This window comes from Grammomys surdaster, unplaced genomic scaffold, assembly GCF_004785775.1.
Source record: "Grammomys surdaster isolate TR1022 unplaced genomic scaffold, NIH_TR_1.0 100, whole genome shotgun sequence".
Taxonomy (NCBI): Eukaryota; Metazoa; Chordata; class Mammalia; order Rodentia; family Muridae; genus Grammomys; species Grammomys surdaster.
Window position 1 is genome coordinate 9,065,971 of NW_021604579.1, and position 24,460 is coordinate 9,090,430.

Genomic DNA, 24,460 nt, shown 5'->3' on the forward strand with positions numbered 1-24,460 from the left:
GAGAGAGAGAGAGAGAGAGAGAGAGAGAGAGAGAGAGAGAGAGAGAGGAACAGAAATAAATGAAAAACTGAAAGGACAGCATCTTTTACCAAGAATGATGATAACTAATCCATTTTCTCAGTTAGATCTCTAGGCTTTTTATAACTTCTCAGACAGCTTCTATTTTTTAATAAGTGACCCAAGTTATTGACCTCATGTCTAGAAAAGCATTCTAAATCTGAAAGAAAGTATCTGATGCTCTTTCCCTTATTCCTACTACCCTTAGGCATGCATCTATCCCAATGTTTATTATTCTAGCACCATAATCTGTATTTTAAAGACTGTGAGGCATAGCATGGCAGATTCCACATGGCAGATTGCAAGGTGCATAGTATAAAAAACACAGTAAAAATTTTCTTTATATTGATATAAACATAAACTCAAAAGGAAAATATCAGCTGAACAAACTAGGTGCTCAATGCAAGACACTAGAAGCAACACTGTATTTTTGATGAGTAGAAATATAGATAGTATATTCTCGGAGTAAGAAAATAAGAATGATGGGAAGTGCTTATTTAAGGCAACAAATAGGGGATAAAAACAAAAATAAAAGAAAACTGTGAATCTAGTACTTTATCAGGTTTTTTATAAGAGTTCTACACAATAGATTGGGGATAATTCTTCTAAAGACAAGTTTTGTCTCTAATACCAATATGAGCACAGAAAAAGCACAATTGTGTTGTAAAAATATTAATAGCCTTACTAGTGAGTACAACAGCATTCCTTTCTTAAATTACGCCCTACCTCGCGCTCCTCTTCTTGCTCTTTGCGAATCTGCTCCAAACGAAACTGTTCTGCCATCTCTCTCTCATGAGCTTCTCTCTGTTAATACAATGAACAAGGTGTAAATATTTAATAAACATTTATATAAAAAATAATAAAACAAAGCAATCAAGCTCATATAGGATTGTGATAAATGTTTAATAGAGTACTGAATTCTGCTATGAGGAATTTTATTATTTTTGTTGTATTATATGATTCAACTGAGTTGCTTCTACTGGGATGCAGGAGAAGAAAAAGAAAGAAGTTATATCTAAAGAGCTTATTCAACATAATCGACATGGGTAGTGTGGTAATAGCAATTTTTTTTTGGAATAAGAATGGAAATAAAACTAACACCACAAAACATGAACTAGGCATGGTGACACAAAATCCTAGCACTCTGGAGGTAGAAGCAGGAGGATCAGAAGTACATTCATTTTTGGCTATATAGTGAATTAAAAGCCAACCCAAAATACAGAGACTGTTTCTAAAACCAAACCAAATCAAACCAAATCATCAACAACCTCCCACTCTACACAAAACCATCAGAACATTTCTTTTGCCCCCCACTTTTGATTCATTCTGCTCTCGCTCCCCCTCTTCGTCCCTCTCCCCCTCTCCATCTCCACCTCTCTCTCTGGCATAAATAAGTTTGTCTCTATGCCTTGATACTTTCTAGAGGCTAGCTTGTTCTACTGCCCATTCCTCTGTGTAGTTCACTGAGATTACCTGTAGAAAACATCCCCAGCACATTCCCATTTGCTGGCTCTTCAAAAAAGCTAGAAAGATAATTTTTTTTCTTTCCACTGAAACTTAGTTCATGAACGTTCAAAATTCCGTGGTTCCCTGATGCTTGTAGGACACTTGCACTAGGAGACAGACGTCTGTGGTCTTGACTTACATTCTAAGTGTTCTTTTGAGGGCATAAATGAGTCATCAGTTTTCAACCTAACAGCACATTTGTCATTCAAAAAACTTAAACATTTGGGCAGGTAAGTGACTTAGCAGGAAAGGGTGCCTGCTGCCGCATCTGACAACCTGAAGTAGATTCCTGGGACCTGCATGGTGAAAGTAGACAACTGACTCTTTCAAGGTGTCCTCTGACCTCTACACTCTGGCATACACATAGAAATAAATACACGAAAAAAATCCTGGTGGGTTTTACTGTTCACTAATTATAACATAAATAAAAGAGATACTAGGCTCATTTTGTTACCATTTTTATGATTCTAACACAACTTATTTTGTCAAAATGAATGATGATTTGAAAATTATGGGTAGATCTACTTTTTGTTAGTTGACTAGCTTTTTCAAATGAAAATTTAACATTTTTTTAGGGTTCTAAGTGATTAAAGAGAGAGAGAGAACAAGAGAGAGAGGGAGAGGGAGAGGGAGAGGGAGAGGGACAGGGACAGGGACAGAGACAGAGGGTGTGTGTGTGTGTGTGTGTGTGTGTGTGAAGGCATTCAGACAACCAAAGACTATTTAGAATTCAGTTCTATACTCCAGAAGAAATTTGACCAAACCCACCTTTGCTCTGTCAGCTTCAAGGGAAAGGCGATAGGCCTCATCTTGCTCTCTCTTCACATTTTCTCTGGCTTCACGTTCATCCTTAAATAAAAGATTCAGGCCAAGTTTCATCATTTTATTTTTAAAGAAAAAAAAAAAGAAAAACGGTCTTATTTTCTTTTTAAATAAATGAATGAATTACAATTAAACAAGGAGCTTCTAAAGTATACAGAAAAAACGAACAAGCAAGACGAACAACCTAGCTCTACTGTTTATAACCGACCATGTGACTGTTTGTAAGCATGACAACACCTCTGGAAAACCTCCATTTCCTTTATAGTAAATTGAAACACTGTGAGCTACTGTGAGAATTCACTGTAGTAGCATACAAACTGTAGTAAAGCATGGAACACTTAATTTATTTGCATAATTACAAGTTCTTCTCCCACTGTCTCCTGGTTTGGAGATTTTTTTAGCACTGATACTAAGGACTGGGAAGAAATTAAAAAACAAAAAATGCTGAAGGAAAAATACCCTTGTTAACCTTATTTCACACAACATCACTAAAATTTCAGTTGTTAAGACAAATAACCTCTCCTATTTTGGTTACTAGGTACTTCCCTACTACATTCATACTCAAATTACACAACAAACAGAGGTCATTTGTGTCAAAATCTTTTACAATATTTTGTGTGTGTGATCGAATTAAGTGAAGTCACACAATTTCAGAAAGAAATCATGTTCTCTCTCATATGCAGAATCTAGCAAAAAATATATGTACATGTGGTACACTAGAACATGAAGAAAAGAGAACCAGAAAAGCTAAACGTAAGAGGCTAGCTAGCCAATGAGCTCTAGAGACCCTACTTCACCTTCCCAGCCCTGGAGTTGCACACTGTAGTGACGAGCATGCTGGGGATCCAAACTCAGGTCCTCATGCTTGTGAAACACTTGCCTGACAGAGCCAGAGCCACGTGCTCTCTGAATACTTTGACCTTCTAAAGTGAGTAGACTATTTGCCTATATTGAACTGTTGATTTTATATGCAATTAAAAATTAATTAACTGAAATTTTTATTTGTAAAATCTATTAGAATATCCAATATACACATACCATGCCTGGCTACATATTTAAATTTAATAAATAACTGCACACATACAAGTTTTTCTTTCAGTCACTGTTGCATTAAACTGAAAAAATAGTCATAAATATTTGCCTACTTCTGACTTGTAATTGGAAATTTCATTTCTCTTTCCTTCCCTTTCAAATTAGTTATGTACTTTCTCAATATGGAGTGTATGTTAAGGATTCTCTAAAGTGCTCTCTCTGATACCTAGTCAAGACTGGCCTTCTCCATAAGGCTTTCTAATTCCAATAATATTTAGGTAATCATAAAGCAAAAACAGATATAATAATACAAGAAAATGAAACTTATACATAAAAATGGGCCTTAAAATGTACTAGAGATATATTTAGCAGGATATTTTAACTATGTAGACATATTTACCTCTAACTATATTTTTACCAACTGAAACTGGTAATTTTTCACTCCACTCTTTTTATGAGGTTTTATAGTGACTTGATAGCCTCAACAAGGCACATTCTGTTTTGTTTACAGGTTCATTCAATTAATTTATTATTCTGTAAATACCTTTCCTTAAACCATACAAGTTTATGCATAATGGCCACTTATCGATTTCATCTAAACCAGTTACTTTGTATTCTAGTTTCTTCATCATAACTGAGGAGGAGCACTGGGTGGGCTAGCACACTTGGGCACAATTCCTGCTGCTGTTGATAGTAATCTACATGAATGGGTACTGCTTTCTTTTTTACATGTCAATTAAAGCATCAAACTCTTATGGATCCTGTGTGCCCATGGATAAATATTTTCAAAATTATCTATCTCTAGAATGCAATCAACAAGTTATAAGAATAATCTTGCTCCTTTCTACATCTGCACTATGTAAATATTTAAGATATTTGAAATTTTAATTTGATCTTATTTTTCCTCACTTCACTTCTTTGAAGTTGGTCTTGGCTTCAGGAAATTCTGTGCTTTCCCTTTAAAGCATTTATTAAATTGCAATTATGTATCATATAGTTATTTATATAGGATCCTTCCTATGATACAAAGTAAGCATCACAAAGAGGAGAGTTTGTCTATATTGTATATTGCTATATTTTACATTCTCCTGACAGTTTCTGAGGTGTTTATTAATGTAAGGTAAATAAATGCATGTAACAGTGTGTGTTTGTGTGTGTATGTGTGTGTAGAGGTGCACTCATCTGTGCCAAGTGTCTAATGCTATTGTACTAAATCTTAGGTTTAATTTTTTTTAAACTCATCTCTCATATAATATTCAGTAGAAAGAAAAGGGTCCCAAGAGCAAACAGAGTCAGAGATACCCCTACTCCCACTGTTAGAGGAACCCAAAAACCCCAAACTAAACAACTATTACATATATGCAGAGGACCTAGCACAGGCTCATGCAGGCTCCATGATTGCCACTTCAGTGTCTGTGAGCACCTGCTTAGCTGATTCTACAGGCAGTGTTCTTCTGGTGTTCTTGATTAGTTTTTGAGAGAAAGTGTCTCAAATCCTAGGGTCACTGATTTGACTAGAATCCTTGTCCAGAAGCCCCTGTGATCTGCCTGTTTCTTATCTTCACTCTTGGGGTATACAGATACACACTTCCAGAATCCAACTTGAAGTCCTCATACACAGTAAATACTTTACCCACGGAGTTACTTCTCCAGAGCAACACCCCCAACCCCATTTCTAACTTTCTTTGACATGTTCTTACTATGTAGTCCTGGCTGGCCTGCATCATAATATAGACCAGGCTAGCTTGCCTCAAACTCTCAGAGCTATGCCTGCTTCTGCATCTCAAACACTGGTATTAAGGGCATGTGCCATTACACTTGATTTTTTTATTTTTATACTGGCTTCATGTAGCCCCAGCTGGCCTCGAACAACTGATTTTATTGTCTGCGCCTTTTTGAGTACTAAGATTACAGGCATGTGTCACCAGGCCTAGCTTCTATTTTCATTTATTTGTAACCTAGGGCTTCATACATGCTAGGCACAAGATCTACCTCTAAGCTACACCCTCAGCTCCAAGTGTACAGTGGATAAATAATAATCTTTTTAGGATGAAGCATCAATTGTTAGCAGTGAAAAGAGGAAAAAAGGTATAGCACATCTACAAAACAGGCCACCTGGTCAATGGAGTCAACTGGTTGGGCAGGACTATGTACATTCAGCACAGGGACAAGCTACCTCAGCTGGAAACCATTTAAGCACAACTACAGTTCATAAAACAATCATTCTAAGTAAACAGTTCTGTTCTAGAACAGATCATTGTAAATATAAAAGAACATTAAATACAGGATCTGTGCCCCAGAATGTGCCATCTGTTGTAGAAGACTTCCTAAATCAACTAGTCACTGTCATGCCTGCCCTTCTCTTCTCCTTTCATTTTGCCACAAATATTCATTAAGTATCAACTTTATATTTGCCATAACATTAGCGCTGGGATATGAAGAAGGCCGATAATCCACTTGTGACATCATTAACATTTTGTTAAAGAACATACTGATCTATCGTTAAGTGTTCCAGGTTGGGTTACTCTTTTCTTGTTCCTTAAATGTTATGTTCTGTTCCATCAGCTCTATTGCTCAAAATTATACCTGTCTCTCATATTCTTTTATAAATATAAAAGGACAAATATGGCTAAAGGAGCAACTTTAGAGATGGAGAACAGGAATGGGTAAATGCATGATCCTTTCTAATAAAGCTAGTGACAGAGCTTAGTAGGGAATTCAGGGCTCCTGAATGCTTTCCCATCTTTTCCATGTGCATCCCCCTCCTGACCATCATGGCAGAAGGACTTCTTGAACACATGTGGTTCAGAATGAAATTTCACAAATTTATTATGGTCTGCTTGTATGTTTACAGTTATTTGAACATGAGTATTATTTGTTTTGATCTTTTCTATAGATTTTCAATGAACCTTTTCAACTGTCCTATTCAAAGTAACCTCTAATTTGGGGAATTAGAGGTTATACTGTTGAGGCACCCTTGATATACACATATTATCTTATAATATTAGACTTTAAAAAAAATTTCAGGGGTTGGGGTTAAACTTAATCCACAAATCTACTTTTATAACCTGAAGTGTGCCTCTTGACACTACTCCTGTGGCCATCAAATGTCCTTGTAGAGTGAACTCTAAGCCAGCCTTGGTTACAGAGTGAGACCTTGTCTCAAAAGTTTGAAAAAGGAAAGAAGAAATAAAGGAAGGAAAAAAGGATGAAAGGAAGGAAGGAAGGAGAGAAGGAAGGAAGGAAGGAAGGGAAGGAGGGAGGGAGAAAGGAAGGGCGGGCTCATAAAAATTAAGAATATTTCTAGTATCAAAAGATGCCATGGAGAAAAGACAGTCTTCAAGATATAATTAATATCTACAAATCATGTATTTGATAAGAAAAAGGGCAAAGGACTCAAGTAGATATCTTTAAATAACCATAAAAGTCCAATAAGAATGTATTTATCCACAAACAGAAAGGTGAACATACAAATGTCGTATATAAATGCATACACACACACACACACAGTATTAATTCAATTATAAAAAGAAATGATACTACAATATAAACAAAAAGAACACTATGCTAATGAAAGACAACTATAAGAGGATAAATACCATGTTTCTGTTCACATTAGAAAAACAGAAAACCCCACACAGAAGAGACTATAGAGCAGAGATTTCTGTGGGGGAGCAGAGCTATTAGTTATTGGACTGCTAGAAATGCTAGTTCAGTAGTGAATCAAGTGATCTGAACAGATATCCTGCCCTCTTCCTGATGTTAACAGAAAACAGCTGTACTAATGCATTTGTAGCAAAGTGAAGTTTCTTTAATGAGGGCTGAGGTATAAGGATAAGTATTTAGAATGCAATAAAGAATTCTGTTGGTTTAGTAAAGTAGTTTAGAGGGTTTTCCTTTAAGACCCATTACCTCACTAGCCAAGAGAAGTTGGGTAAGCTTCCAGTACCAGGCATGATTTCTCTGAGTAGGCCTTTAAGTTTAATTAGAGAGGAGTTAGTTACTGCCAACTAACTACTTGGGATATTTGGTCATGCTAGTCATGATTATGGTTCATAGGCATCATAACTAGTGGCATTATTGATTGTTTCCCTTCCTTGACAGCTTGTATAGCATCTTCTGGTACTATTAAAAATTAGTCCTTAGGGAGAAGGCTTTCAGGTAAGATCAAGTTTAGATTCTTGCAGTCCTTTGTCTGAAGTGTACAGTATCTTTAGCAATAGGGTCTTACATTCAATCTCTGGGAGGTAACCAGTGACAACATCAATAATCTATATTGTTTTAAGAGTCTCTTGGATTCCCCTCACAATACAACTAATCAAAAAACAAATAACAAATGATGGTAGGGTGCCATAAGCTACAGATACATAGACAACACAATTCCCATGCCTATAGCTCAAGGAACATAAAGGATGAGAGGGTGAAAAGGGAGCAGAAGACCAGGAAGTCACTGTAAAATTCTGCCCCCTTACAACAGGGAAGCTACATCCATGACACCCCAACAATCTGGCTGCCTAAACAGGACCTGAGCAATGACAACACCAATAGACATGCAACTGTGGAAAGACACCTCTCACAAGTCCCCATCCCTAGATGAAGAACTAATGACTGCTGAGAGAGGGAGAATTAGTCTTCCTCTGGGATGAGCCTTCTAATGGTTAACTAGTACAAAGTGGTCGGTCCTGAAATCATATACATAACCAGCAACACTAAGTGGACACAGCAGGTTGTATTTATATAACTGTGAACTTAAGCATATATGTAACAAGAACAATTAGGACGGACAGATGGCTCAGCAATTAGAAGCACTTGCTAATCTTCCAAAGGACCCAGTCAAGTCCCAGAAACCCATATGACAGCTAACAACTACCTGTAACTACAGTTCTAGGGGATCTAACACCCTCATAAAGACATCAAAGCATGTAAAAAATGAAATGAAAAGAAATTAAAAATAACAACTAAAGAAAAATGAGGCCAAGAATTTGAGAGGGAGTGCAGGGTAGTATATGGAAAGGATGGGAATGAAAAGAAGGGGGAAATAATATAGTTATATTTTAACTGAAATAATTTAAAAATCTATCTCCATCCATCCATCATCCATTCAGATCTGCCTGCCTATCTATCTATCTATCTATCTATCTATCTATCTATCTATCTATCTATCTACCTATCTATCTATCTGAACTTAGCTTAGGTTTTTATCTACAGAGGTTTTTATCTACTCTTTATCATGTTAAGGACATTCTGCTCTAAATCTTATTACATTCAAAGTGTTTTCGGCATTTGAAATAGTTAGCTGCTGTCTTCATCCATTAGGATGAATACAGGGTGAATCACATTGGTTAAGTTTTGTTTGTTTAAAAGCAATTATTTTAATAATAACTTCTTCATCCATACTGACAAATTCCAGCCCCCCATGAATTTCCTTTTACCATCCTTTATACGGCAAAGGCAGCTGAAATTGTCTTTCACCTCATGAACTTCAGAGGTCTGGCATTGAAGAGATTTTAAAATATGACAAAAAAGAAATAAAAGTTATTCATAATGGAAAGGGAGATATAGAACTTCCTTTATTCAGAATAATAAGTCACTGAAAATTTATGAATTCTATCAAAGTCAGTTAATAAGAGAGCTAGCAGGATTACAGGATATAAGACATAGCAAACAATTACATTTCTATATACTAGCAATAAATGATCAGAACTTAGAAGTTTACATTAGTCATGAAAAATAAAATACATTAAATACTGTGAAAAACACACAAATGATCTGTACATCAAAGGTAGTAAAATATCATTAAGAAACTAAAGATCTGTTCAAGGACAGCCTGATCTACAGAGAGAGTTCTAGAACAGTCAAGGCTATATACAAAGAAATTCTGTCTTGATCACTCCTTCCAAAGGAAACTCAGGATCTAAGCAAATAGAAAGAAAAAAACTTTCATGTATTAGAAAAATCACATTTTATTTTTACTACAATTCTCTCCAAAACTCAGTGTTTTTAATGACAATTCTCTTTAAAAGATTTATGGATTCAACGTAATTCCAACCAAAATAACTCATACAGAAATGCATGGGACCTAGAACAAGTGCAAATGCTCTGAGAAAAACAGCCAGAAGACTCCTTTGACTATCTCCAGATTTGTCATGATGCTGAAGCAAGTACATTGTATCAGTATGAAGACAAAACAAAGGAAAAAGTGGAATTCAGATATGGACTATGTTCTATAAGCAACTGCTTTTCAAAAGAGTTGAAAAAGGTGATGCTCTAAAACTAAAATGATGATGTGGGTTTTTTTTCTTTGAGTTTGTTTATGTAGTGGATTATGTTGATGGATTTCTGTATATTGAACCATCCCTGCATTTAGATGCTGAAAAAGCATTTGACAAAATTCAACATCCCTCCATGTTAAAAGTCTTGGAAAGATCAGGAATTCAAGGCCCATACCTAAACATAGTAAAAGCAATATACAGCAAACCAGTAGCTAATAACAAACTAAATGGAGAGAAACTTAAAGCAATCCCATTAAAATCATGGACTAGACAAGGCTGTCCACTCTCTCCCTATCTATTCAAGATAGTACTTGAAGTTCTAGCTAGAGCAATTAGACAACAAAAGGAGGTCAAAGGGATACAAATAGGAAAGGAAGAAGTCAAAATATCACTGTTTGCAGATGATATAATAGTACACTTAAGTGACTCCAAAACTTCCACCAGAGAACCAACCAAAAGATTGGGAAAAGGTCTTTACCAAACCTACATCCAGAGGGCTAACATCCAATATATACAAAGAACTCAAGAAGTTAGACTTAAGAGAATCAAATAACTTATTTAAAAAATGGGGTACAGATCTAAAAAAAAGAATTCTCAACTGAGGAATACTGAATGGCTGAGAAACACCTAAAGAAATGTTCAACATCCTTAGTTATCAGGGAAATGCAAATCAAAACCACCCCAAGATTCCACCTCATACCAGTCAGAATGACTAAGATCAAAAATTCAGGTGACAGCAGATGCTAGAGAGGATATGGAGAAAGAGGAACACTTCTCCATTGTTGGTGGGATTGCAAGCTGGTATAACCACTCTGGAAATCACTCTGGCGGTTCCTCAGAAAATTGGACATAGCATTACCTGAGGACTCAGCTATACCACTCCTGGACATATACCTAAAAGATTCCCCAACATATAACAAGGACACATGCTCCACTATGTTCATAGAAGCCAGAAGCTGGGAAGAACCCAAATGTCCTTCAACAGAGAAATGGATACAGAAAATATGGTACATTTACACACTGGAGTACTACTCAGCTATTAAAAACAATGAATTCATGAAATTCTTAGGCAAATGGATGGGACTAGAAAATATCATCCTGAGTGAGGTAACTCAATCACAAAAGAACATACATGTTATGCACTCACTGAGAAGTGGATATTAGCCCAAATGCTCGGAATACCTAAGATGCAATTCACAGATCACAAGAAGCTCAAGAAGAAGGAAGACCAAACTGTGGGTGCTTCGGTCCTTCTTAGAAAGAGGAACAAAATATTCCTGGGAACAAATATGGAGACAAAGTGTGGAGTAGAGATTGAAGGAAAGGCCATCCAAAGACTGCCCCACCTGGGGATTGATTCCATATACAATCACCAAACCCAGGCACTATTGTGGATGTCAAGGAGTGCGTGCTGACAGGAGCCTGATATAGCTGTCTCCTGAGAGGCTCTGCCAGAGCCTGATAAATACAGAGGTGGATGCTCACAGCTAACCACTGAACTGATCATGGGGTTCCCAATGGAGGAGTTAAAGAAAAGACTGAAGGAGCTGAAGGGGTGTGCAACCCCATAGGAAGAACAGTAATATCACCAAGCAGATCCCCAGAGCTCTCAGGAACAAAACCAACAACCAACAAGTACACATAGAAGGACCTATGGCTTCAGTTGCATATGTAGCAGAGGATGGCCTTGTCTGGCATCAATGGAAGAAGAGGCTCTTGGTCCTGTGAAGGCTTGATGTCCCAGTGTAGGGGAATTTGAGGGTGGGGAGGTGGGAGTGGGTGGGTGGGTGAGGGAACACCCTCATAGAATCAGGGAAGGGGGGTAGAAAGGGGAGATGGGGTAGGGAAAAGGGGTAACATTTGAAATGTAAATAAAGAAAATATCCAATCAAAAAGAAAAAGAACTACTAGATATCCACATAGCTCAAATTTCAATGCATAGGTCCATCTACAGAATGATTCAAATGGGTCATAGACCTAAATGTAAGATCTGTATCAATTCTACCAGAGGAACACAGGAAAGCACAGTGACCATGTGTTAGGAGACAATTCTAAGTCTGATTTAAAAGCATGGATACTCTCTCCAGGAAAAAGACATCGGGACGGGTATGGCCCTCATGCCTCACTGGACAACGACAGGGGGACTGGAGCCATTACAAGGTCCCCTTCAAATACTGGAGGTCAGGCCTCTATCCCCGCCTTCGCAAGTTTAGAATTGCCACAGCCCTTCTATACTTAGAGAAGGGAGGAGATGTCAGGGGCAGCCCTGCTTACACACTGAAGGCCTAAAAACCAGCCATAGGCCTAAAATCAGCAATAGGCCTGTTATACATGTATACTAACACCAAGTCTTGGGTCTCAGTGGAAAAACATTGAAACAGATGGCTATAAGCTATTGTAAACAGGCAGCTTTTGTGGAAATTTACCAGCCTGAGTAGTCATAGACCTTGTAAATAGGTAGCCTTGGCAGACAATACCAACTTAGATAAGGACAAGCGAGTCATAGGCAGAGTCATAGTGACCTGTCCCCTGAACCTTCACCCAGCCGATACTCTGTTCTGATGGTATCTGTATTCCCCCTGATCACCCACACTCCAGTGTTATTCCCTTCCCCACATCCTGCCTTTCTGTGTTTATAACCCCTGTGTGAATGAATTACGATTTGAGAAAAAATAATAAATAAACAAACAAACAAATAAATAAATAAAATAAAAAGAAAAATTCCTGCTATAAGAAAAAATAATAAATGTTCAGATATAAAAAAAAAATAAAAGCATGGATACATAAAAGAAAAAAATGCTTAACTTAAATTTAAATATAAAAACTTCTTTTGGTGATTTGGATAGGTATGGCCCCCAAAGATTCATGAGTTTGAATGTTTGGCCATAGGGACTGGCACTATTAGGAGGTGTGGCCTTATTGGAGGAGGTTTGGCCTTCTTGGAGGAAGTGTGTCACTGTGTAGGTAGACTCTGAAGTCTCCTATGCTCTGTGTTACCCAGTGCAGAAGATAGTCTCCTCTGGCTGCCTCCGGATCAAGATGTAGAACTCTCAGCTCTTTCTCCAGCACCATGTCTGCCTGCAGGCTGCCCTGCTTCCTGCCATGATGATTATGGGCTGAACCTCTGAAACAGTAAGCCAGCCCCAACTAAATGTTTGTTGGTTGGTTGGTTGGATTTTCAAAAGAGTTCTTGGACATGGTGTCTCTTCACAGCAATAAAAACTCTAAGCACTTCTGTTTTCTTAAAGACAATAAAAACTCACTTTATAAAAGGAAGTAAAATACAAGCCACAGACAGGGAGAAAAGTCTTTATATATCAGGTCAAATAAAGGATTTTGTATCTTAGATATGTAAAGGACTCTGAAAAATAAAAAGAACTAAATTTTAAAATCATTAAGATTTTCAAAACTTTCAACAATTAAAGCATATGTAAAACAAATGAGCCACATGAAAAGATTCCTCATCTTATTAGTAAATAGGAAATGCAAACTAAAACCAGGAGATGCTACACACCCATTTGAATGTCTAAAATGAAAAACACTAGCTATACTGAGTGTTAATAAGGATATGGTGATATTGACATTTTTGCACATTGCTGGTGAGAATGTAAAATGGTTTAGCCTCTCTGGAAAACATTTTAGCAGTTTATGAAAATGTTCATCATACATAAACCATACAACTCAGGGCAAATAAGCGAGGTACCCATACATAAACATGTACACAAAATTGTAAGAGATTTCACTTGTGACAGCTCCCAAATAAAATATAACCCCCAAATTATATCATTTGAAGTTACACAATAAAAATACAAAGCCTAAGAAAATCATAAACAAATAAAGTTGGGTGACTATAAAGGAAAGTTTCTTATATGATTGACTGGTAGTAACTATCACAAAAGACTACCAGAGCCACAGCCTTGCACAGAGTCTACTACAACCTTACATAAATAATACTCTGCTAGCTTCGTGAGTCGTATTTGCTTACAACCTTAGCACTTGGGAAGAAGAGATAGGAGGGTGGTGCATTCAATGCCATCCTGGGTAATATAGTAAATGACCTGAACTAAAATAAAAAAACAAAGTAAAAAAGATTCATAAAGATAACCAACCATTTGACACAGAACTGGCATAATTCCTGTTATTAATCCTTGTGGCCTATTCACATTGTTTCATTTTTGCCTTTTGACATTAAAACTTACTCCAGGCCAAACTTACTTGGCCTATTTGAATATACCAACAGTAGTACACCATGATGCTATGCTATTTCCACAATAAATTGTTAATCTTAGAGACTACTTCACCAAACAACATAACATTTTTTTTTTAAACCAAACCAGGAAAAATGCAAATTATAAGCAGAAGTAGGAGTTTTTGTCTAGACATTTCTTACTTAGAACAATTACTGAAACTTCTGTCATGATACTACTTGGCAATTTCTCTTACAATTTTATACAGTGGGTACACAAAGCCTTTAATTAGTGGTATTTGAATAAATTTCAATCTAATCATGACTGCATTCTTATGTTTTTAAACTCCACTGATTTAGAAACTTGAAGAAGCTGGCTCAGAACTGAGTGACTTATTCTGAAGAAAGTCAACACCAAAGACGAAGGCCCAACAAGACAGCATTGAAATGAAGGATAAATGAGACTGATTAGCCTCGTTCTCTAAATTGAAACATAAGAAAAAGAATGGAAACTTAGCTTTTTACTTGATTTTACCGAGTTGAAATTATGAAGAAGACAGTCGGTAAAGGGTTATATCAAACCGCAGACTGAATGTCTTTCTACTGGCAGCTATCGAATGCTGATACACAGTTATGTAAAATCTGCAGTGTTTATTTTCAATGACCACTGGACAAGAACTAATCTCAGGCTCATCTCATGTGTGCAAATTTTATACTCATCACATTGCTAGTGGCTGCTAGAGGTCAGACTTTATATATTCACAGGCTGTTTTAAGATCTAAGATGCCTAGCAATGAATAAAATATTTGAATCTGTTAGAAACACAATAAGTTAGTTACAAAACATATTGTAAACTAGGATCATTTGGCTATTTAACTGGTTTTTTAAAAAAGTAGTTAGGTAAAACTTTCAAATGTAAATTATTTTTAAATGCCACACTGTTAGTATTACTAGATGGTGCTTGGATAACTTGTGGAAAAAAACTAAGTGCCATTAAACTATATATATGAAACAATAACCATTTTATAGAAACTCCACCTTCATTTAAAAATATTGATGTTGATAAAAATCTAACCTAAACAAAAAAATGGAAATTGTGGTATATCTACATATTAAATGATGATATACTTAACAATGCAGATGAATCTCAAATATATTTTGGTCAGTGACAAAAGCTAGGCTATGGCATGATTTAATCTTTTTCAAAATTCTGTAAAATACAAACAAATTTATACTGACAGAAAAAGCACGTGACTTGAGTTGGTAAAAAGGCAGGCAAGAAAGTACAGAGAAGTACACAAAGCTTTGGGGAGTGATGTACAGTTCACAATTTTGATTGTAGAGACGAGTTTGTGGATATTTGTTAAAACTTGTCAAAGTATACTTTTTAAAAAAGTGATATTTCTTTACTGAGTCCCATTTGTATGTTTTTTTAGATTTATACTTATGAGTAGTTTCCTTGCATATGTATCTGTGTACCGTGTGAATGCATGGTTTCCACATGTACCTAGTGACTGCAGAATTCAGAAAAGCGTGCTAGATCCTCTAGAACTGGATTATGGATGGCTGTGAACATCCATGTTGATGCTAGGAATTGAACCCATGTCTTTTCCAAGAACAACAAGTGCTCTTAGCCAGTGAGCCATCTCTCTAACTCATATGTGTGTGTGCACGCGTGTGCATATATATGTATATATATCTTTGAAATTTTCATATACATTCATACACACACACACACAGTTCCCTAGAGGTTCCTCAATAAATTAAAAATACATCTACAAAATGATACAACTATACAATTCTTGAGCACATTCCTAAAGACTTCTATATCTTATGACAGAGGAATCTGTTCATCCATGTTCACTGCTGCTCTGTTCGTAATAGCTAAAACAGAAACAGCCTAGATGTCCTGTAAACTGAAGAATAAGTAATGAAAATGTAACATATTTACACCATGGTGTATTATTCAGCTGTAAAGAATACAATTTTGAATTCACAGGTAAATGGATGGAGCTAGAAACAATCATACTGAATGAGTTAGCCTAGACCCAGAAAGACAAATCCCACGTTCCCTCTCATGTGTAGATATTAGTTTTTAATCTTTAGATATGGGTGTTTAAGATAGAGTACCCATTGAAGGCAGGAAACTACTAAAAGGTCATTTGTGGGGTGGTGGTGAATTTCAAGGGAAGGATATAGAAAATAGGTGATGTGAAGTCATAAGGAGAAATAATGGAACAGGAAGGCTTTAATGGAGTTTTTATCTTTATAATTATAGATTAGCACATCTCTCAACCTTCACAAGAGAAACTTTACAATAAATGACAATACAAAGACTGCCAACTGGTCAATATACAAAAAACATATTTAAAAATGCAGGTAGAGAGAGTATGGGGAAGGATACTAAAGAGCTTTGAGAATGTCATATGGGAACCTACTGCAGAAGTTCCCTAAGACATACATCTACTCACATGTAACAGGAGTTTAAGTGAAGTAACTCTAGAATGGGGTAGAATGCTATTCCCAGGCTCATAGGCTACCAAAACAAAACAAACAAACAAAAAAGCCAATGCCAGGGACAGATTCCTTTCTAAAAAAAATTCTTGGTCATAGGCCTCTCCCAATGTCCTTGGTTGTATCCTACAACTTCATGGTAAGATCTGTCACTGGAGATGACATTCTCGGGACATAGAACATGGAGAAATCAAGTGGTGCCAACCTAGCTAGCTTCCATCATGCTGGAAGGTGACATGCATGGTATTAGGGAAGAAAATAATCAACAGTTTTATCCAGCTGTGAACTCAGAGAGCTACAATAATGACTGCCCTGACAAGATATATCCCCTGGTACAATAGCAGTGCCAATGTTATGAGAACAAATATAACTTCTAATGGAATGTAAATCCAATCCACAAGACGAAACTCACACATGGTGCTGTTAACTTGGCCAAAATAACCCTGTAAATGGGAAGGTCACAGGCCCTAGGGAAGAATCTAATATTATAAATTTGGTAAGTGGACAAAGTAATAAACTGCCCCTAAATTCTTATCTTTATAGCTATAGATTAGCACATCACCTAATCCTCACAAGGGAAGCTTCGTTTTACAACAAATTGCAATATAAAGACTGCCAACTGGTCAGTATGTAAAACATAAGAGACTGTGAAGTGTCCAATAGGAAAGCTATATCACATTCCCTCCACCTTATGGTTCAGGCATCATTGCACAGGAGTAGGTGGAAAGATTTTAAGAGTCAGAGTTAGTGGGTGTCTGCAACAAAACAGTATTTGCTGGACATACCAGGGCCCATGAACATTAAGAATTATAGCAGCTATGACTGCTTGCTTTGCATGAGATCTAGCCAGATAAAATCCGAGTGTAGATAAGGGAAGGGCTCATTGATTCTACCCTTAGCCTTGGAGCTATTGGCAACTGATGGCTATTGTAGGAAAATGTCAGTTTTCTTCAGAAATATTGCCTCTGTGAGGTTACCCATGTTCTAGTAGACCATCGCACGCCCATGCACATGCAGGTAGCACTGAGTTGTCTCAGTGTTTTTTTTTTTTTTTTTTTTTTTTTTAAAGGAAAACGTGAAGTCAGAGGGAAAAGTGGTACAAGAAATAGGAGAAAAGCTGGGAGAAGGAGTATAATGTAATAAAAATGTATTATATGAATGTATGGAATAAGCCTGAAAGAAGGAAGATTAATTAAATATAATCAACTTGAAGTTTCTTAAATTCTAACACAGAGATCCAAGAAAAGCAAAATACAATAGAGAAGTTACAGATGATCAAATCTAATGTCCAAAAAGTATTTATGAAAGAGGATACATAAAGGAAGAAGCAAATCCAAGGAGATGCATCTGAATTTCCAATATAAATAGAGGAATAAGTAGCTCTGAATCATTTCATGTTGTAACTCTTGGAACATACAACATGGACATCAATTTGGAGTGTGCCAACAATTGAGTCCCACTCTAGACTGAAATATACTATAAAAAAAGATGTCCTGCGGGTATGGCCCTCATGCCTCACTGGACAACGAGAGGGGGACTGGAGCCATTATAAGGTCCCCCTCAATTACTGGAGGTCAGGCCTCTATCCCCGCCTTCGAAAGATTAGAATCGCCACAGCCTTTCTATACTTAGAGAAGGGAGGAGATGTCAGGGGCAGCCCTGATTACACACTGAAGGCCTAAAATCAGCCATAGGCCTAAAATCAGCAATTGGCCTGTCATACACGTATACTAACATCAAGTCTTGGGTCTCTGTGGAAAACATTGAAACAGATGGCTATAAGCTATTGTAAACAGGCAGCTTTCGTGGAAATTTACCAGCCTGAGTAGTCATAGACCTTGTAAATAGGTAGCCTTGGCAGACAATACCAACTTAGATAAGGACAAGTGAATCATAGGCAGAGTCATAGTGACCTGTCCCCTGAACCTTCACCCAGCTGATACCCCGTTCTGAAAGATATCTGTATTCCCCCTGAACACCCACACTCCAGTGTCATCCCCTTCCCCACGTCCTGCCTTTCTGTGTTTATAACCCCTGTGTGAATGAATTACGATTTGAAAAAAATAAATAAATTAGTAAAAAAAAAAAAGGATGTCCTAGTAAATCCTACTTCACACATCAAGTTCATGAGCAGTGATTCTTATTAGTTTTACAGAAAGCAGTAATTCTGACAAAACTGGTGCTTTCAAATAGATACCACTAAAAGGCTACTCAGTATCCATTAGGAAATTATTCTCAGAAGAACATGTCTACTGAGGCCACACACCCTAAGAAAGAAAAGAAAGAGCGAGCTGTGGTTAAACACAGATTTCCTTTCCAATACAGTTCTGTTACATAGTAAGTCTAGCTAAAGGCTCTGGGGCAAGGGCAGAAGAGGAAAGAATACCACTAAGGCTTTCATTCTGTAAAATACTCTCATTTCCTGTCCATCTCATCAAAGCTATCATTAAGTACTTGTAAAGGAAATATTAATGAATACCCTTTCTATGTTTTTATCTGGGACTTTTAGTCCTTCAAGTTTTGTATTTCAAAGTTTACAAAGCACTTTCACATGTATTCTCACAACAATAGGGTTGGCCAAAAGGAGACCTATTTAAAGATGAAGAAATTGAGACATAGAAAGGGGAAGTGATATTCCTAGTGTCCCACAGCTGGTTAGAATGCTAATACCTAACTTAAGAGATCTTTCTAATTTACTTCTCTTGAATCTATATTTTTTCCAAAAACATGCAAACACACTCCTTACATTAGCATAAAGGACAGTCATAGAATTATTTTTCTGGGTGTGAAGAATCTGTTTCCACTTGCTACACGAATTAACAAGACTACCAAGTATAGACTTTGTTCAATTGATTACTAATGGACTCTCCATAGAGATAACGAAGGGATGTTTACCTCCAGGTTTGTAATTTCTCTCATCTATTAATATAACTACTTCTTTCAGACTATAAACAAATCGAAGAAACTTTGCTTTCTTTCATCTCTGTCTTTAGTCCCACACAATGTCTGAGGCTTGGTAGCTTCTAAAAATACCAAGGAACAATGAATGACTGTTTCGCTGCACAAATATATTCATTCATTCATTCATTCTCATTCTCTCTCTCTCTCTCTCTCTCTCTCTCTCTCTCATCTGTCTATTCCTATTTGCTATTTGTATAGTATATGCATTGGAGGCAGAGACAAGAGGATCCTGACAGCTTGTTGGCTAGTCAGCCTAACCAAAAAGGTAAACTCCTGGTTTTGTGAGAGACCCTGTCTCAAGGTATTAATACAGAGAGTGATATAGGAAGACACTTGTTTTGCTCTGTCCTTCATACAAGCACACACAGACACATAGTACCAGCACACTCATGTGCAAGCACCATATACACATACCATACATAACTCCTCACATCCCAAACACATACACATGTACTCTTGTGTATACCCCTTTCTATGTTTCTATGTTTATGGAGGGTGTTTCTACACACCCTCCATAAAGAAGATGTCCATACATACATAACTCAGGATCTTACACATTCTCAGCAAGGTATCTACAAACAAGAAATAAACCCTTTGTATCTAGATTTATATGAGCTAAACTGATTTGTCTACAAAATCATTAATGAACTGTTAGCATTCAAAAACAACACAGTGAAAACTACGGAAAAGCTAACACGATATTTTTTTAGGTTCTTATTACATAAAGATTGAACCTATATATTAAATTTACTGTTTACATTGAAGACTAGTTATTAAAGAAACTCCAGTTAACAGTTTTAAATAAAGTAATTTAAAAATAGCCTACATGAGGACCATGAAATCAGAGAGAATTTACACATGACAAGGAACTGCCAAGTTTTAATCTTGAAGTCATGCCCTGCTAGAATGTCTCTGGAATTTCCGGTAGAGAAGTGTTTAGAAAAGATTCTTTTTCATTTGGGTAGAGGTGGTATGTGGCAGTGAGTTGAAAAGCTGGATCTAGGAGTGGTTTGCTAATTTCTTTAGTGGCAAGATTTAAAGAGGAAACTGCTGCAATGCCTACCTAGAGAAAGCCAGCTAGCTTGTGAGCATTTGTGTAAAGATTTACCTAATCCTAAGACAGTCTACTTATCTGCCTTGTGACCTGGGATGGGACCAACACATTACCAAATACCTCTGTTTAAACCCTGTTCTCTCTTATTCAAGATTTAACATTTCTATTTTCATGGGTCTCATAGTTTCCTGTTTCTCCCCAGAAAACTCATTCTTTCAGTCATTCAGGTACATATTTATAAAGCACTTAGTGCACACGTAATTGACATTAGCCTTTCGTTAGAAACTGGAGACAAGACTCCTAAGAGTCTCTTTTCTCACTAGTTCTGAGAAATAGATGATAAGTTTGGGAGGGATGATAACATAGACGAATACGGATAATAGTCAGTTTACAATTGTTTCTTTTCATTCCTACAATACCACAAAAAAGCATTACTACTTCCTGACAGACAAGCTGGCTATGTAACTTGCCAGGGTGCACCCTGCTGAGTTGTGCTTGTCTACATCAAACAACTGTGCTTTTACCATTAACCCAACTGTCTTCAAATTTTAAGAAGCACAGAAATCACTTCTCATATAGGAAACCTAAGAAGAACGAAGCACTCCCTGGTCCAAGTGCTCTGTGGACTACATTTTGAAAAGCAATGTATTTTACAAAGCAAACAAAGCTGATAATTATAACAATATTATTGTAAAGACTGAACACAGCAATACAGTTTCCTAAATTCAAATGATGTAAATTTTCTGCTTAAAAAACAGCATTAACTACTCAGAGTTTAAGTTCAAATTTTACCAGAATATAGATGTACACCTTATAAAAAAAAATGTGCCATACCACATGTTTTTTTCCTGCTTCCTCAGTCTTTTCTATGGATAACTGCTTCTTGTACTACACTTAATACTTCTTTTCCACCTCCATCAAGCTATGTAAAACTATAAGCTACATTTTATTTTCAGATTTTACAATGTCTTCCCCTTCCTAGGTCCCAACTGTTATTTCCCATTCATTCTTTCAAACTCAGTTTAAAGTATCATCACTACACAAAATATTTCTGAGATACTCAACAGATATCAAATAGTAATGTAAGTACTTATCAAGTATTAACTGATATATCCTTCATAACAACTGTACAAGTAGCTACAAACTGACATTAAAGATAGAAGAACAAGGGAATTAAGAGATGGCTACCCTTTCAGAGGTCAGGTTTGATTCCCAAGCACCTACATGGTGGATTACCATTGTCTTTAACTCTAGTCCCAAGGGATGGGATATCCTGTTTTGACCTCCATAAACACGAGGCATGCATGTGGTACATAAACTGACATGTAGATCAAGCACCAATACACATAAAATGAAATTTAAAAAATGGATGCACGGGGATAGGAGAGATGGCTTAGAAGTTAAGAGCCTTTACTGCTCCCTCAGAGATTCTAGATTAGTTCTCAGCACCCAAGTGGTGGCTCACAACCATTTGTATTTCTAGTTCCAGAAGATCTGATGCACTCTTCTGGCCTCTGGTATACATACACATAGCTGCAAACAAATCATTCATACATATATTGCTTTCTGTTCTTCTGGCCTATGTGTATTTCCTCTTCTTGTGACCCTCCTTCTAGCCCACTGAATATGGCCTATGTCTCTCCATTCCTATCACTCTCTTAATTGCTTCAGCCGCTGATTTCTCATTTTTACAGGCAAATGGCAAGTTTCCTGACAGCAGAGATGCCGCTATTCTGGCTAGGGCTGATCACATGGAAAGCATTGGAAGAAATTTCCAGTACTGAAATATAGAACAAGAAAGCATTTCCAGGACTGAAATATAGAACAAGAAAACACATGTAATGAGTAGTTTCTCCAAGGCGAAGAGTAAAGGAGTCCACAGGCAGATATACTTTAGATATTTCCCTGACAGAAATACATCATTTTGAAAAGCAAATGTAAAAGTGCTCTCAAGCACATGATGGTTTGTTTTCCATGGTTGGCTGGTCTTGACTTACAAAGTGAAAGTTCAAGCTCCTAGTAAACAGTAATAAGATACTCATTGGTATACAGTCAAATTGATCATTGGATTAAAACTTGTATAGAAGGCTTTATCCTTTTTAGATAAGAGATGTTCACAAATATTTTGGGTTGGTTATAAAGCTGGATAATTCTATTGCTTTACATGAATAAACTGATTTAAGATAACAAAATGTATGTCTTTGTTTCCGACATACCTAGAGTATTTTCAGTGAAAAAAAAATCCAGACTGTTGTTCTTTGTATTTTATAAGTAAATAATTATTTAGTCTACTTTTCCTCAGGATAAATCCTTTATACATGCTAAAAAGTATAAGCAAATCTAGATAAAATGTTATCAAAAATGAAAATGATATGGGCTGGTGAGGATACAGCTCCACTGGTAGAGTGCTGTTTCATATGCAGAAAGTCCTGGTTTGATCACCCAGCACTGCCTAAACAATATACGGTTATATGTATGCCTGCCTATCTCAGCACTCAAGGTTATCCTTGGCTACATAGCAAGTTTGAGGCCAACATGAGACTCTTAAGACCCTGTCTTAAAAAATAAAATCTTAAAATCAAAAGGACAAAATGCAAAACCATTTGGAAAGTCTGCTCTCCCAATTCCTCTCATCCATTACATGTAGAGAAACATTTAATTTAAGAGAAAATAATACTAAAGCAACAGATGACAAGTCTGACTCTGTGTAACGGCTGTTTCTTCAACTACACAGTGATGAAATAAGACTACACCAATTCCAACATTTTTTTTCAGTTCATCCTAGAGTAAAAATAATAGATAACATTTATGTGCTACTAACTGAAGACTACATGCTATTTTATATGCTTTAATATCTATTATCTTAATCTTCAAGACATGGATAGAACATAAGACTATTATCTTCTCTTATATAAGAGGGAATTGGAAACTAACTCAAAAGGACATTGACACAGAAATGATGTTTAAATCATCCCTTCTGGCAGCTATGGTGCTAGTAGTCACAGCGCTACACTTCTGAGAACTGCTACTCCATCAGCCAGGATCTGTAATGTAAACACTGTGCAATCCTACTGTTGTCTATAAAATATGACTTTTTCCAATTAGTCATTAGGAAAGTATTACATATACTCATAGTTTATTCTTTTGTAAGATGGGTATAGAACACATACTTTGAAGAATATACAAATGACCCAGCCTTATGCACATACTGCTAGTATTTTGATAGGTGCCTCAGAAGTAATTTAATACAGGATAATAAAATTCTGTTAAAACAGATTTTAAAGTCCATTCTATAGACTGTGTATTTTCCTTCTGAAAAATTTTATTTTCAAATGAACATATAATAAAAGAATTATATGGTATACAGTTCTGTGAATTCTGATACATGCATACAGTCATGTAACCACTACTATTTCTATCTCAATGTCCTACATATACCTGGCATCATGAAAATTATGTAATCTTTTTACTAGAATTATCTGTATATCATTAATATCTAAAGGATTGTAACATCCTTATTGGTACGAGTATTGAGCATGGTACCAGTGTGGACGCATGGAAAACAGGTCCCTGAGAAATTCCTAAGTTTAGTGTTCAAAACAAATTACTACTGGTTCTTCAGCTGTATCTACAAATCACCCTTTGAAACAAAGAAGTTGGTGTTTTTGGTCTCTTCTATGTCTTCTTCCTGCAGCCACTGCTCTGGAATTTTCATACTATACTGCAAATACCTGTTTCCTGGAAGGATAGTTAATTGGATGAAGCAACTGGAATCAAAGCAAATTTGTGAAAAAAAATTAGTAAATAAGAAACAAACAAACAACAAAAAAGAAACAAACACAGAAAAGTCACATGCTTTTAATCACAGCACTCCATAGGCAGACACAGGCAGATCTCTAGGATCTAGTCTACCTAGTCTACATAGAGAATTCCAGGCCACCAGGACTAGTGAGACTGTGTCTCAAAAAAGAAAGCAGAGAAAAAGTTTCTAGAAGCTAACAGGAAAAATTGTAGCATGAGGCTACCAAGTCTCTTGTTTAACTTGCTTACTACACG

General features: G+C 36.5%; 1 protein-coding gene across 1 annotated transcript in view; it reads right to left on the reverse strand.

Moving 5' to 3' along the window:
• Nucleotides 1-24,460, reverse strand: part of Faf1 (Fas associated factor 1) — a 300,812-nt gene that overhangs the window by 39,737 nt on the left and 236,615 nt on the right. Inside the window, exons 16-17 of the mRNA XM_028787832.1 lie at nt 2,332-2,412; nt 784-861 (exon numbers count right to left, since the gene is read on the reverse strand). Coding sequence (XP_028643665.1) covers nt 784-861; nt 2,332-2,412 — 159 coding nt within the window. The remainder of the gene's footprint in view (nt 1-783; nt 862-2,331; nt 2,413-24,460) is intronic.